This window comes from Sander vitreus, chromosome 9 (assembly GCF_031162955.1).
Source record: "Sander vitreus isolate 19-12246 chromosome 9, sanVit1, whole genome shotgun sequence".
In the NCBI taxonomy this organism is placed as follows: domain Eukaryota; kingdom Metazoa; phylum Chordata; class Actinopteri; order Perciformes; family Percidae; genus Sander; species Sander vitreus.
In genome coordinates, this window is record NC_135863.1 from 2276785 (window position 1) to 2290199 (window position 13415).

The following is a 13415-nucleotide window of genomic DNA, read 5'->3' on the forward strand; positions in this document are numbered from 1 at the left end:
TTTGATAAACAGGCTTGTTTTGTGCTCCATCAGCAAACATTAAAGATTTTAAATAGGCTACTTTTTAAAGACATTTTGAAATAATTAAAAAATGACTTTGAAGCAAGATGATTCCATAATCTATGGGTTTAAAAAAACTATTGGGATATTTCATAGTAGGCTATATAGCCTACTTGGTCTGTGTTTAGTGCAAGGTTAAACAGGTTTTATTAAAATATTTGTATGAAACAAATGTAATATGTAGAATATAACTTTTTTTATAAAGTGTTTTTATCTTGTACTAGAATATGTTGATATATCTTCAGTAACCACCTGGCGCTTAGGACGTAAAACCATCTACAAAGGGTAAATACATGTGTTTTGATTGTTAACAGCGCACCATATCGATGCTGTTTGTAGACGTTTTGATGCTAAACGCTATTAGCATGCTAGCAAGCTAGCGTCATTAGCATAACAATCAATTTGGTAGCATGGTAGCAGCCTAGCTTACATTGATGAGCTATGGCTAATGTTGTTGGCGAACATTAAGCTAAAACTAAATGATTTGAAAATAAGATAGCGTTCAAGTTTTATTTTATTTCATTGAAGTGACAGAGGAGACGTATATTTTCACTCATTACACAGAGAGGACCAGGAAACGGTCATTGGACCCCCTGAAACGTAGCTAGCTAGCTAGATGTCTCCGGCTGTTGCCGCCACACAAACAATCATAATGTGAAAACTGTGGTTGCAGTGATGCTGTGTAAGCCTAGTTTTTTAAAAGATTGTAGTAGGCTAGATCTGCAACCACTAGTTAATTACTCAATATGGCGTTTGACAGAAACTATTTTGATCATCATTTAATAGTTTAAGTAATTAAAAAAAAAAAAGGCAAACATTCTCTGGTCTCAGCCATATACTGTATACAATAGGTTTTAGCTTCTCCAGTGACAGGATTTTAATATTTACAATCAATGGATTTGCTGCTTTTCTCAGCTTTAGGCTGTTTCATTGTAAAGGCTGAATATAAAAAGAAATGAGCATATTTCCAAAAATGTTGAACTATCCTTTTAAAAAAGGCCAAGACATTTTTACTCTCTTGGATCTTTTATTTGTGGAAACCAGCTCCACTTGTACCTTCTCTTTTATGTTGTAAGAAACAAAGTTATCCTAACTCTAAATATTATTTGCCAGCTAAGGTGAGCAACAATCTTAAGTTAATTTTCAGCCTTCTGTGTTCTTTGATGCAAATAATTTACCATAGCCAGAACAAATAGGCTTTTACACCAATAACCTGTCTATTCATCTCAGTAGACTATGGCCTACTTCCAACAATGCTTTCTGGGTACTTATTTAATATAGTGTAGTAAGTGTGCCAACTTAGCTTGGTTAGAATCCAAGACATTCAGATCTTTTGAATACTTAATAGACTGTCCCTCAAGACCAAAGTGAAATATGATTCTTGGACAAAAAGTTATTATGATTCTGTCTTGAAAATGAGTAGAATCACAGTCAACATATTCAAGCTATCAAATGCAGTTTTCTGTAATGCAAGTCCAACATTAGCAGTCATGCTTTTTTGTGCAAGGTTGCCACATGATATTGTGTACCTTTGTCACTTTTAAATGTAATCATTCTCGTAATGGAAAGCAGCTTAGTTTGTTCTTGTAACTTACCCAATCATCTGGTATCAAAGCATTTTCTGTCTGCTTAAAATCTTTTGTTAATCATTTTCAAACATTCTCCTTTTTGGATGTGAACGGTTCATCACAGACACAATAAAGGCTTTAGACAGTGTAATAATGTAACCCATCTAGGAAATTATTTCGACACTGTAGTTAACATTAGTGACACATTTACAAGCGGCAGCATTCAATTAAAGTGATACTTTCATCACGGTTGCATTTTTTTTTTTTATCCATAAATATTATAATCAGGGCCTTTAGTTTATATCCACGACGTTCCACTTCTGGGATTGCTCCGTTGCAGACGGAAATGTCGCCGGATTTCACTTATTTAGGCTGGATATCCATTTCCTTGGGCTTTCTTTGTGCTGGCGTTCTAAACTCTGGTGGATTTCTGAGGACTGTGGTTAACTGCTCCTCAGATCTCTGCAGGGTAAATCCAGACAGCTAGCTAGACTATCTGTCCAATCTGAGTTTTCTGTTGCACGACTAAAACTACTTTTGAACGTACACATGTTCCACCAAAACAAGTTCCTTCCTGAGGCTATTTTGCAGAGGCACTGCCCAAGACGATTGTGATTGGTTTAAAGAAATGCCAATAAACCAGAGCACGTTTTTCTCCCATCTAGGAATGCTTTGTGGACTAACCAGACCCTCCTTTGCAGTGCTGTGGAGGAAGGTCTGGCAATGCGAGACTAGTACTTCTTATTGCATTAATTTTGGCTCAATGCAGATATGTCTATTGATGTATACTGTAGGGATGCACCGATACCGATGCATCAGATTTTTGGCTGTAAAAAAAAAAATAACTGGGTTCTTGCCCAATGCATGATTGCACTTGATGTCCAGCCATTGTCAGTCGTTAATAATTCTGGGTTTCGACGTCTTCTCAGTGTACTGGAGATTCCCAGCCGTCACCACATTACAGAAACCGTGTTTCCAAAGCAGCTTTGTGAAAAAGCACATCAACAGCCTGTTGCCCGTAAACTTCACCACTGATATCTGGAGTAGCGGTGTCAGCCCAATGTCTCTCATCAGCTTAACAGGCATAAACATGAAGAAAGCCATATTTCAATCTGCTCTGTCGGCATGCGGTTTCTGCACAGCGCTGTTTTGACAACCACAGTGCTACTCTGTAAATAGCGATGTTTTAACTGTTATAGTTTGCCACAAGTCTAAATTTGGACAAAATCTAGTGAATTTAGCTGCTGGCGTAAACAACCATCCTCTCCGCGGGATCAGTAAATCCACATGGGTGTTTAATATGCACGTGAATGATGACTTTGCGTTCTTCGTTCTTTCTAAACTTCACTCAGTATTTTGATATTAGGAATTATATGATTTACTTTGACACTCCAGGCCCAGGCACTGAGCTTTGAATAGAAAAAAGCCGTGGTACTTTGAAAATACTGCTTTGTTCTAATTGACAACAATATCAGAGAAGGCCAAAATCATCAGTGTGTCTGAAAACACCCTCAGAACCCAGAGGGATTATTAAGTACTTGTATCAGCAAGTACCCAAATGTAAGTACTTGTACTTGATCTTTAAAAAAGTATCGATTGTATCACTAGTATACTGTATGTCAGTTGAAGAAACAAGAAATGCCTGTAAAGAAATGCAATACTAAATTGTGAGTAAGCCTAATTTAGAAACAGTGAGTTGTACTTCGTGTTGAATGCTAATTTGCTTATTTGAGCATGCCAACGGGCTAAACCAAGATGACAAATGCGGTAAACATTATACCTGCTAAACATCAACATGGTAACATTGTCATTGTGAGCCTCTTAGCGTGTGTATAAATAACTCGTATGTATTCATTTTGTAAATTTGTAGTAGTTTGGAAGATAGTTTAAAAAATGGTCCAAATCATTTTAGCTGAGGTAGGGCTGCACGATATGAGGAAAATATCTAATTGCCATTACTTTGATTAATATTGGATGATATGGGAGGGAACAATCATTTTTATATCATTATTCTCATTTTCATTGAAACATATTTAAAATAAACATGATTATTGTGTGATTAATGCAAGGATTTAGTCTGTAGGACACAATTTGTAGGCTGGGACGTCTCTGCAGCACCACAAGACTTCGTTCAGATGGGTTTGACACATAGTCCATATTGCGATTTAGATAAAATTGCAATTAATTGTGCAGCCCTAGGCTGAGGTCTCCTGACTTTTGACCCACTTTTCAGACATCAAATCTGCAAAAGTACAGTTAATCTGTCTGTAAAAGTAATGGCCCTCGTCAATGTGTAATTTCCTACTCGCTGAGGTCATTGCTTGCTGCTGGTTTTGCATCACGTTTCAAAAAGACAAATACACAAAAGTTTTGTGGTCTTCCTCTCTCAGCAGGTAGTGCAGATATATTTAGAGACCTTTTTGAAGACGTTTCAAAAGATCGTCTCTGTGGTTTGGTGAGGATTTGTTTTGTCCAGTTTGTGGTCTCCCAGGTAGAACTGGAACTTCTGTGTCAGAAGCCCCTCGCCACCTGGGGACAGAGTTCATGTGAACACCCCCCAAAAAAAACAAACAAACACTTGGTCTTGATTAGAAGGAACAGACTCCAGTCTTAAAATCCCTTTAAACTCATTTTATGAGTAGTGGTCCGAGCCAAACGAATGGATTCCTTCTCCAGTTTGTTAGTGTTCCCTTAAAGAGCTATTCCAGTTGTAGAGAAAGTTTTCTTTTATTTTTGTTAAACACTTGACAACGCGCAATACATCAAAGGCACATACATATTAACTTTTTTGCTACGTGTGCCCAATACTAGCTTTTTTTTTTATTCTATCCGTTCTTGTAACCTGAGTTTTCTTCTCCCTTTTTATGTTTTTTTTTTTTTTTTAAACTGAAGACCAAAACACATATGTTTCAAAAAGACATGAGTACACAAAAGAATTTTATTAAATTTTAACTTGCACATGATTTGTAATGCAGAGTAATAATACTGGACAGTTGGCATAGATACAGAGAGAAAACATAACTTGAGTCAAATCGCCTCATACACAATAGCTAAAGACCAAGAAGAAGACCTTTTGCATAGAAGTCCTCCCCACCCAGTGCAACTGCAGCGTAGGGCTAAAGGGAGAGGTTCGTGTCTATGGGGACATTTAAAGGGACACAATATTAATAATTTCTACATGAAGTTACAGTATCTTCTAGCTGAAGTCCATTATCATTCTCCTAGTATGTTCTTTTATCTACTAAGACAGGATCTACGGATGATAAATAAGTTATATACAATGAGAAATTAGATAGGGGGATGATCGAAAGGTGAAGTAGCAAAATAGGGGGAGGGTGGGAGGGGGCGTTACTAGATATGAAGCCATGCAGTGGGTCGGATTGAAGCAGGTTTTTTTTTGGCAAATCCAGGACCAGTTGAGCCACATCTGTTTATTAGAGCAGAGAGATGTGAGGCAAGAAGTAAAAGATTTGCTAGTTTTCTGTGATAGCCCTTGTTTGTCGTGTGTGTGTCCGACTGTTACGAACCCAACTGAGCCCCCGTGCAGGTGACATCCAGGGGCACTGTGAGGATTGTGGTCTTCCTCTCTCGCCCGCTCGCTGTTCTCGTGCCTCTCAGCAGGCAGTACAGCTATATTTAGAGCCCTTTTTTGAAGAAGTTTTAGAAGATCTTCTCGGTGTGGTTTGGTGAGGATTTGTTTTGTCCAGTTTGTGGTCTCCCGGGTAGAACTGGAACTTCTGTGTCAGAAGCCCCTCGCCACCTGGGGACAGAGTTCATGTGAACACCCCCCCCAAAAAAAACAAACACTTGGCCTTGATTAGAAGGAACAGACTCCAGTCTTAAAATCCCTTTAAACTCATTTTATGAGTAGTGGTCCGAGCCAAACGAATGGATTCCTCCTCCAGTTTGTTAGTAGTTTTACTATTCCAGTTGTAGAGAAAGTTTTCTTTTTCTTTGTTAAACACTAGAGTAATTATACTCTACAAAGCGCAATACATCAAAGGCACATACACATTAACTTTTTTTGCTACACTGCTCCCTTTTTCCATCTTCATAAATTTTTTTATTTCTATCCCTTCATGTAACCTGAGTTTTCTTCTCCCTTTTATATCCTTTTTTTTTTTTTTTTCTAAAGACCAAAACACAGTAAGAGCAAACTTGATGAGCTTCAAACTTAATTTCCAAAAGCATCTGTTGATTTTAGTTCAGTTTTGTGGCGCGTTATATATACATCTACACTGAAACCTTCCAGTTTCTAAAGGTGTCAAGAAGCAGTCAGGCCTAATCATCAAACAGATGGATCTTTTTCTTTTAATCATTATTTTGCTGTATTCATATTTTGTTGTAAAAATTGATGAGTGATGCTTTTAAATCTTTATTTTTGACTTTTTGTTGTAGTGGCAGTTGGCCAGCTGCACATATATGATAAATGGCTGACATTACATTAAGTGTCTAAGACTACCAGACCTACCCATCACTATTAGAACGGCAACTAACGATCATCTTCATTATTCATTAATGTGGGAAAGTAGTGAAAAATGCCCATCAATATTTCCTAAAGATCAAGGTGGCGTCTTCAAATAGCTTGTTCTTTCTGATCAACAGTCCAAAACCACAAAATCATCTATTTATGATTATCTCGGCCTGTTTGGTATTTTGCTTGAAAAATGACCAGATCGACTAATGGATTAAATAAGTCATTATTTTAGCCCTAGTCAAGAAATTCAATTCTTCTGTCTGTATTGTTTTCATGAAAACATCAGAAGAAACCCATCTCCAGTTAGCTCTTAATGTCTTTCAGCTACAAGTCCATGATTGTTTTTATAGCTTAGTGAGGTCTTATTTTTAGTCTTTTTTTGTTCTGCTGTTAGTCCAGCATGGTGCTATAAAGTCTCACATTATTTTGTGAAAGAACATGTTTTTATTTCCAGTTATAAACGGATTGCATGTCGCTGCTGTAGACAGCCTGTGGTCTTCCCAGGCTGTCGCTGCACAGCTCTGGTGGCAGTGTGTGTCGGCACGGTTTGTGTCGGAGGGTTAGCTGCGCTTTGCTGCCACCTGCTGCCTTAGCTTCTCCCGCCTCTTCTTCTCCATCAGCCTGGAAAAGCAGAAAATAAATACATAAATATATGTAACAATTAGTTTGTGAATGGTTCTGTTGTATGTGCGTCTTGCTCTAGAGCTGCACGATATTTAGTTTCACCCGACCCATGGGCCGGGCCGATATTTTCGGCCGCTATCCTCGGGCCGGGCCCTTGATCAAGCATTTGTGTTTTTTTTAATCATTACTTTATTAGCCTTATTCGGTGGAGCGAAAGCTCTGCTTCTCCCGTAGCTCTGGTTGTATGTCCTGCACTGACTTGAGTGTGAGGTAAACTGGGCTACATCGTGTCTCCCCCCCTCTGCAGCACTGTTGTCGGCCAGTGCGTCAGCATGCAGACCGTGCCGAAGGACAGTATGTGTAGGTGATCGATACAAGAAAGTCTCCTATATGGTTCCAGGGCTTTATGTTGCTGCCTTGATCTGTTCCCCTCACTATTCGGCTGAGGGAGCTAGGGTCGAGGTTTTTATTTTATTTTTTTTTTTTTTACGTTTCTTCATTCGGATTTATTTGCGATCCATTCCATTCTGAATAAACAAACGGCACAGTTTACATGCTTCATCCTTGTTGCATTAAACATATTTCTGTAGTTCAAAGAACTCAGAATTGTAGTTGAGAACGTCAGTTATAACGGCCCATGTATTAAAAAATCGTCCAGTTTAAATCGGGCTCGGGATCATAATTACAGTTAATTTGTCGGGCCGGGCTCGGACGCAGCGTGCAAGGGCTCGGGTAGGGTCGGGCTTGATTTTTTGGGCCCGATCTAAGCTCTAACGTGCAATGTTAACGCTACAACTTTTTTGTAGCTTGATAGAAAAGTAAACTTTCACCGTTGTCCTTTTACATGATTGTTACCGGCCGACCCTTCCCCTTAAAGACAGGTAGCCATGTGGGCAACGTGTGTATGTGACATGACGTTAGTCCGACTGGGTGCGTTATGGGAAGTGAGAAAAAAGTACTGCCAGAGGCAGCTGCCGTAGACACAATGATGCACATGCTTTTCGATGGGTAGTGAAGCTACAGTAGTCAGTGGTAATGTTCGCTGCAAAGACAAAATAAATCACCCGATTATTGAATGTCTCCCGGCCTCTTTTCACCACAGTTGCCAGAAAGTTGCTAACGTTACCAGCCAGGCTAAAGCTAATAAAGTTAGCCTAAAGAAACAAGGAGTCTGTCCCAACCAGTGATGGGAGTAACGCGTTACAAAAGTAACGCAATTACAGTAATGTATTCAGTGTTTCCTCTACGTTAATAGCATAGTGGCGGTCCACCACGGTAACATTTCCAGTGCCACGGTATCAGAAATAGGGCAGACTCACAACAGGGTTTCCGCTATGTACACCGCGCACCACCGCTCCTTCAGCTGTTTATGAAAAGTGATAAAGTCGTAAAGCCGTCTGCTCCACTGAACTCAAGCAACTGTCATCCGCTCTCTCTCCCCCTAGGGTGAGCAGAGCAACTGGAACAGTGACAGGACGTCATCACTCGCGAAGTCTTGGCAACCAAATAAACAACAGGGCGAGTACTACTTCACTCAATAAGTGATAAACAGCGACGAAAGCCGCGACATGAAATCCACACTCACGCCCGTGAAATATGACCGCTACAGAAAAATGTAGCTAGTAATGTTCACTCAGCGTTTAGTTTTGCTGTTAAACTGTGTGTAAAATGAGCGGTGACGTTAAATCACCCTACGGTACCGTCTATTTGCTGGATGGTTTCAAGGTAACGGTCGGCAGCTAACATTAGCAGATAAGCCCATACACTGACGTCCAATTCACCCCCCACCCCTGAAAAAAATTCTAGAGGAAACACTGGTATTCCTTCTTGCTGTAACACAGTATTATAACGCATTACTAATAAAATGTCGGTAATATTACATCCGTTACAATCTCAATAACGCAAGTTACAACGCATTTTAACCCAACATTTAGTGGGGTTTGTTTTTGTAAGAATTCACCAACACCGCGAAACATGTCGGCACAGAAAAAAAAGAGCCTGCGAGTGTTATTTCCTGTTGCTGGATTCGGTGGTTGAGATGACTGCAGAGACAGATACATTTGCGAAATGGACATTATTTTCATATAGTATTAAACAATATAATACATTAAACATGGAATCAGGGTTTGAATTACGTGGGAGCCAGTAGGAGCTGAGCTCCCATAGAGAGAGGATGAGCTCCCATGAAAGCAGTAAAATCATATACCTGTGGGGGTCTCTAAAAATCATCAGCACCATTAGTTAAATCACAAATAAAGCACTTTTCCCAAACACATGGAGCTCTGAAGCAGACCTGTGCGTCGCTTAGCGTCGCTGTAACAATAGAGATGAGCAGCGCGCCTTCCGTCCGTGGTCTGTACAGCTTCAGGTTTATAAAGGACGCGCTCTGCTGCGGCAGATGGGTCACGTTTGTGCTCCCCGTAATTCTGCCGTAGTTTTGGTTTTCCACCTCCGATGTAGAGCAGCGTACAGCCACTTCCCTAAACTTTGTCTCATTCAGAGACCAGAGTCTCAAACGGAGCTCTGAGTCTGTCAGAAGGTCTGAGATCTACCGTATCAGCAGAGCAATCACGTAATGCACAGCAGACTATGGTGCAGGTAGATTATTTTCTGAAATATAGTGACTTTATTCTTGTAAGAGCCTATTATCACTTTATTTTTCTCAAAATATCATGACTCCTCCAAATCTCAGAGAGCACAGATGGGATATATTTTGAATGTGCACAAAGTTTTGAACATGAGCAGAAATCTTGCTCAAACACAATTATTACAGTCCAGGGCTTTATTAATCCATTAAAATGAACTGATGAGGTGAATAATTGTCATATGCACATTTAAGGAGGTTACTTCCCCAACAAAAGACGCAAAAGAGGAGGGAGGAGTAAATGATGACTAGGCTACATGTGTGCTGACTCAGCTATAATAAGAAATGTTGATCTACAGGAGAATAAATAAATGAAAGCAATACAGAATGCCTGAGCCTTACTGCAATATATTCCATTATATTTTTATATTTGGATTGTAATCTGTTTCCCTTTACATAAAGATATTTCCAGCATACATTGATTCAGAAAAAGGTAGAAATAGGTGCATACAAATTCACCAGAATGCAGGAAATGAAGTGTTTAATGCTCAAAATTTGCTGCTAATAGAGTACTTAAAGGAGACCCCCACAAAGATGAAATCATAATTTGAACCCTGCATGGAATATAAAGGCTCTCTGCACAAATCAGTTAATACATGCTTCTTCTCTACATGTTTTTCCCCAGAGTGGGTTGTGTGATCGGTCACCTGCGGTTTCGAGCCTCCACCAGCTCGCTGAGCTGGTCCTGAGCCGCTCGGAGCTCCTCCAGACTCTGCTGGTAGCTGAGATCCCCCGAGCCCGACCTCTCCAGGAGGGAAACCTGGTTGGACAGCTCGCTGGTTCGATCCCGCAGCCGCTGGATGGACATGTACAGGTTCTCATCGTCTTCCTCCTGGAGCCACAGTGAGGAACGGAGAACAGCAAGTGGAAGTTATTATGTAAGGGATAATGTACAGCGAGCCGGACACGAAGGGGTTCTGATTTGCAATAATGACCGGCTCGCTCTACATTATCCTGCTAATTACACAGCTTATGACACGGCTACTCATGCAGAGGTTAACCATGTGATAACGTTGCTGAATATCGCGGTAATAACAATGTAATTTGCGATAATTAAACAGATATTAAAGTGTACTGCATTTCTGCTGCTTTTCCTCTTCGGTCCCCCTACAGGTTGGAAGTGGAATTGTCCATTACCGATGTCATTCGAACTACAGATCCCCTACCCGATCTGGCAAACTTGCGTAGTGTGGTTATAGCAGGTAGAGGGCCGCAAGTGACTGCTAAAGTGCCGTTCACCCTGTTACGAGTTGATGAACCACTGAAACGATTATTTTAAGGTATAAAAGAATCTTTGGTGTTGCTTTAACCCTTGTGTTGACTTCGGGTCACATTGACCCATTTAAAAAAAAAAGAAAAATATCAGAAAATATGGTACGTAGAAATAAGCGCTGAAAATGTGTAAAAGAAAAATACAGAAATTTAAAATTCAACTAATTGCTTGTTGAATATAATAGGCACCACTAAAAAGAATGACAGTTACATTTAAAGTGCAATTTTCTTTCAAATAACGGTTTCTTTTGTGATATGTTGCAGCCCTCCTGGTTATTGCGCCAGTTGATATCGTGATGACGATTAAAAATAAATGATATATTGTGCAGCCCTACCACTGATGACGCCTGCATCCCGGTTAACTTTACCACTGGGGAGCACCGCTTTCCAGCGGAAGCCAGGTCGCCCCAGTGAGCTAACAATTGCTCTGTTTGAACTGTTGCTATTAGCGCTGTTAGCCTGTTTCTCACTTAGTAGGGTATAAGCACAAATATTGATTATTATTGATACTGATCAAAGACTCTGGCGGACTTTTTCTAAATCAATATGTGTGCTCATAAGAAGGGAGAGGCTGGAGAAAACGGCAATCGCCAACATTGCTAATAGCAACAGAGCATTAGTTAGCTCACTCACCAGGGCAACCAGGCTTCCACCGGACAGCCGTGCTCATCAGCGGTGAAGTTAACCGTCCCGACTGGGACGCAGGCGTCCTCAGCGGCTAACTGCTGTAGGAGTAGCTGTGCAGTAAGCAGGATAATGCAAGCCGGTCGTGTTTGCAAATTTTCCTTCTCTCTACCTCTCTCCCCCAACTTTAACCCTCTCTTTATTTCTCCCTCTCTCTCCCTAACTCCCTCACTCTTCTTTTCCTTCTCTCTCTCCCTAGCTTAGCCCCTCTCCACTTCTCCTTCTCTCTAACTCTCCCCCTCCCCACTAACTCTCCTTAACTCCCCCCTTTATATCGCTGCTTAACTTTACTTCTCCCTCTCTCCCCTTCTCTCTACCTCCCCCCTCCTTCTCTCTCTACCACTCTTTACCTCTAAGTCTCTTCCTACTCCCTCCCCTTCTCTCTGCCTCTCCATATTCACACATTCATCTCCATTTCAGCGCTTTTCTTCGGCACTGAGGACAGCGACTCAGTAGCCTACCTGTGTGGCTCTTGTGTCGCTGTCCTCAGCTCAGTGCTGAAGCGGACAAAGACATACACCTTGGCAGTAAGCCGACGTTCAATACACACAAAACGGAATTATTACAGCCAGACACTAACGTTAACAGGCACTTTCCGACCGGAGGGATTTTTGCAGTTCCTAGAACATAAAATTCCTAGAACCCTTTTTTTCTCGTGTTCCGACTGGACCGATTTTTAAGTCCCTCTGGCCGCAGTTCCTGTAACTCTTTCAGCTCCTACTTCAGAGCAGGGTCTTTTCCCTTTTCAGCATATGAACCTATGTGAACAAGGGTCATGTTTCCGGTACAGACAGACCAACAACGGGACAATTTTCGCCATCTTATTCATCACTAATTTCACTTCTGACAACGTTTAGATTTCGAATATCTTGCGAAAATTGATGCCAAATTGACAATTTGCTTCAAAGTTTTCGGAGCTCCATGAAGTGAGGCGACAGCCAGCAGGCTCCTGCCCCGGCCTCTAGCTCGTCGCTCGGCCAGTCATGCTCAGAGACCCCGCTGTGAGCTGGAGGTCTCTCAGACCGCTCTCGTTAATAAGAGGCTTTTATTTCACCGTTGACGGTTCGTTTGTTTAAATATCACAACACATGTCCATCATAAGAGTAACGGGAACCTGTGGTTAACTGTCTTTTCGGAGTTAAACTCCACAAGCGTGTCCTGCGGCTGGCCGTCTCTCTCTCACACACACACACACACACACACACACACACACACCCCCCCCAGATAAAGGCGGGGGAGAGAGAGAGAGATACGTTTCTCTTCGGGAGACTTGTTTAAATTATGACAAATATGCTATATACATTAGATTTAGTTCATACTTTTTTGGTGTATTTGTTTTCTGATTTTAACGCTATAAAGACCGTTGCCGTGCTTGCATCACTCCCTTACCCCTCCTACCTGTCCCTATGGCCACTTGGCCAGTGCGAATGCAATTGGAAAAAATGGTTTTGGGGGGAGAGTAGTTAGTAGATCTGTTTAGAAGTGGACTTTTCCTAGAACTACGTTCCTGTAACTACTTGGTCGGAAAGCGGCTAAACGTTAGCCTAACTGTTGCCTACGGGAGGACTTGGGCCCAATGGTAGCACCGCGGGTGCTCTCTAACTCCCCCTTCCATTACTTCTAACTCCTCCACTTAGACTACCTCTTTTTAACTCTAACCCTCTCCCCACCTTTACTTACTGTCCCCTCCCCTACCTCTTTCATCCCTGTCTACTTCTCTGTACCCCTTCTCTCCCCAACTGTACTCCCTCTCCTTACCTTTACTTCTCTCTAACTCCAAACTTCTCCCCCCTCTCTCTAACTTAACCCCTTTCCCCACATCTTCCCTGTCTACTTCTCTCCCTCTCTTTACCTCTACTTCTCCCTCCCCCTCCCCTCCGCAGGAACTAATGGTTTACCTTTGCATTGACGATCTCTATATGGACCAGAAGTGATGCCAATTCCAGCTCTTCACTGTAGCTGTTCTTCAGAGGGATGCTCCTGTAGCCTGACAACACATGGATAAAGCAACACATTGCAAAATACTTGTCTATATTTAATTCTTTTTTGTCACATCTGCAAAAAGAATTTACAACTCTTAACTCTC

The 13415-nt window shown here is 41.2% G+C and overlaps 1 protein-coding gene across 2 annotated transcripts in view; it reads right to left on the reverse strand.

Annotated features, from left to right (window-relative positions):
* Positions 1 to 4552: 4552 nt before the first annotated feature.
* The window catches only part of LOC144523041 (1-phosphatidylinositol 4,5-bisphosphate phosphodiesterase gamma-1-like), a 54654-nt gene continuing 45791 nt past the window's right edge, over positions 4553 to 13415 (reverse strand). For both annotated transcript variants that reach the window (XM_078258329.1, XM_078258328.1), the window contains exons 30-32: positions 13228 to 13316; positions 10021 to 10205; positions 4553 to 6726 (exon numbers count right to left, since the gene is read on the reverse strand). In XM_078258329.1, the coding sequence (XP_078114455.1) occupies positions 6666 to 6726; positions 10021 to 10205; positions 13228 to 13316 (335 nt within the window). In that variant the 3' untranslated portion in view covers positions 4553 to 6665. The remainder of the gene's footprint in view (positions 6727 to 10020; positions 10206 to 13227; positions 13317 to 13415) is intronic.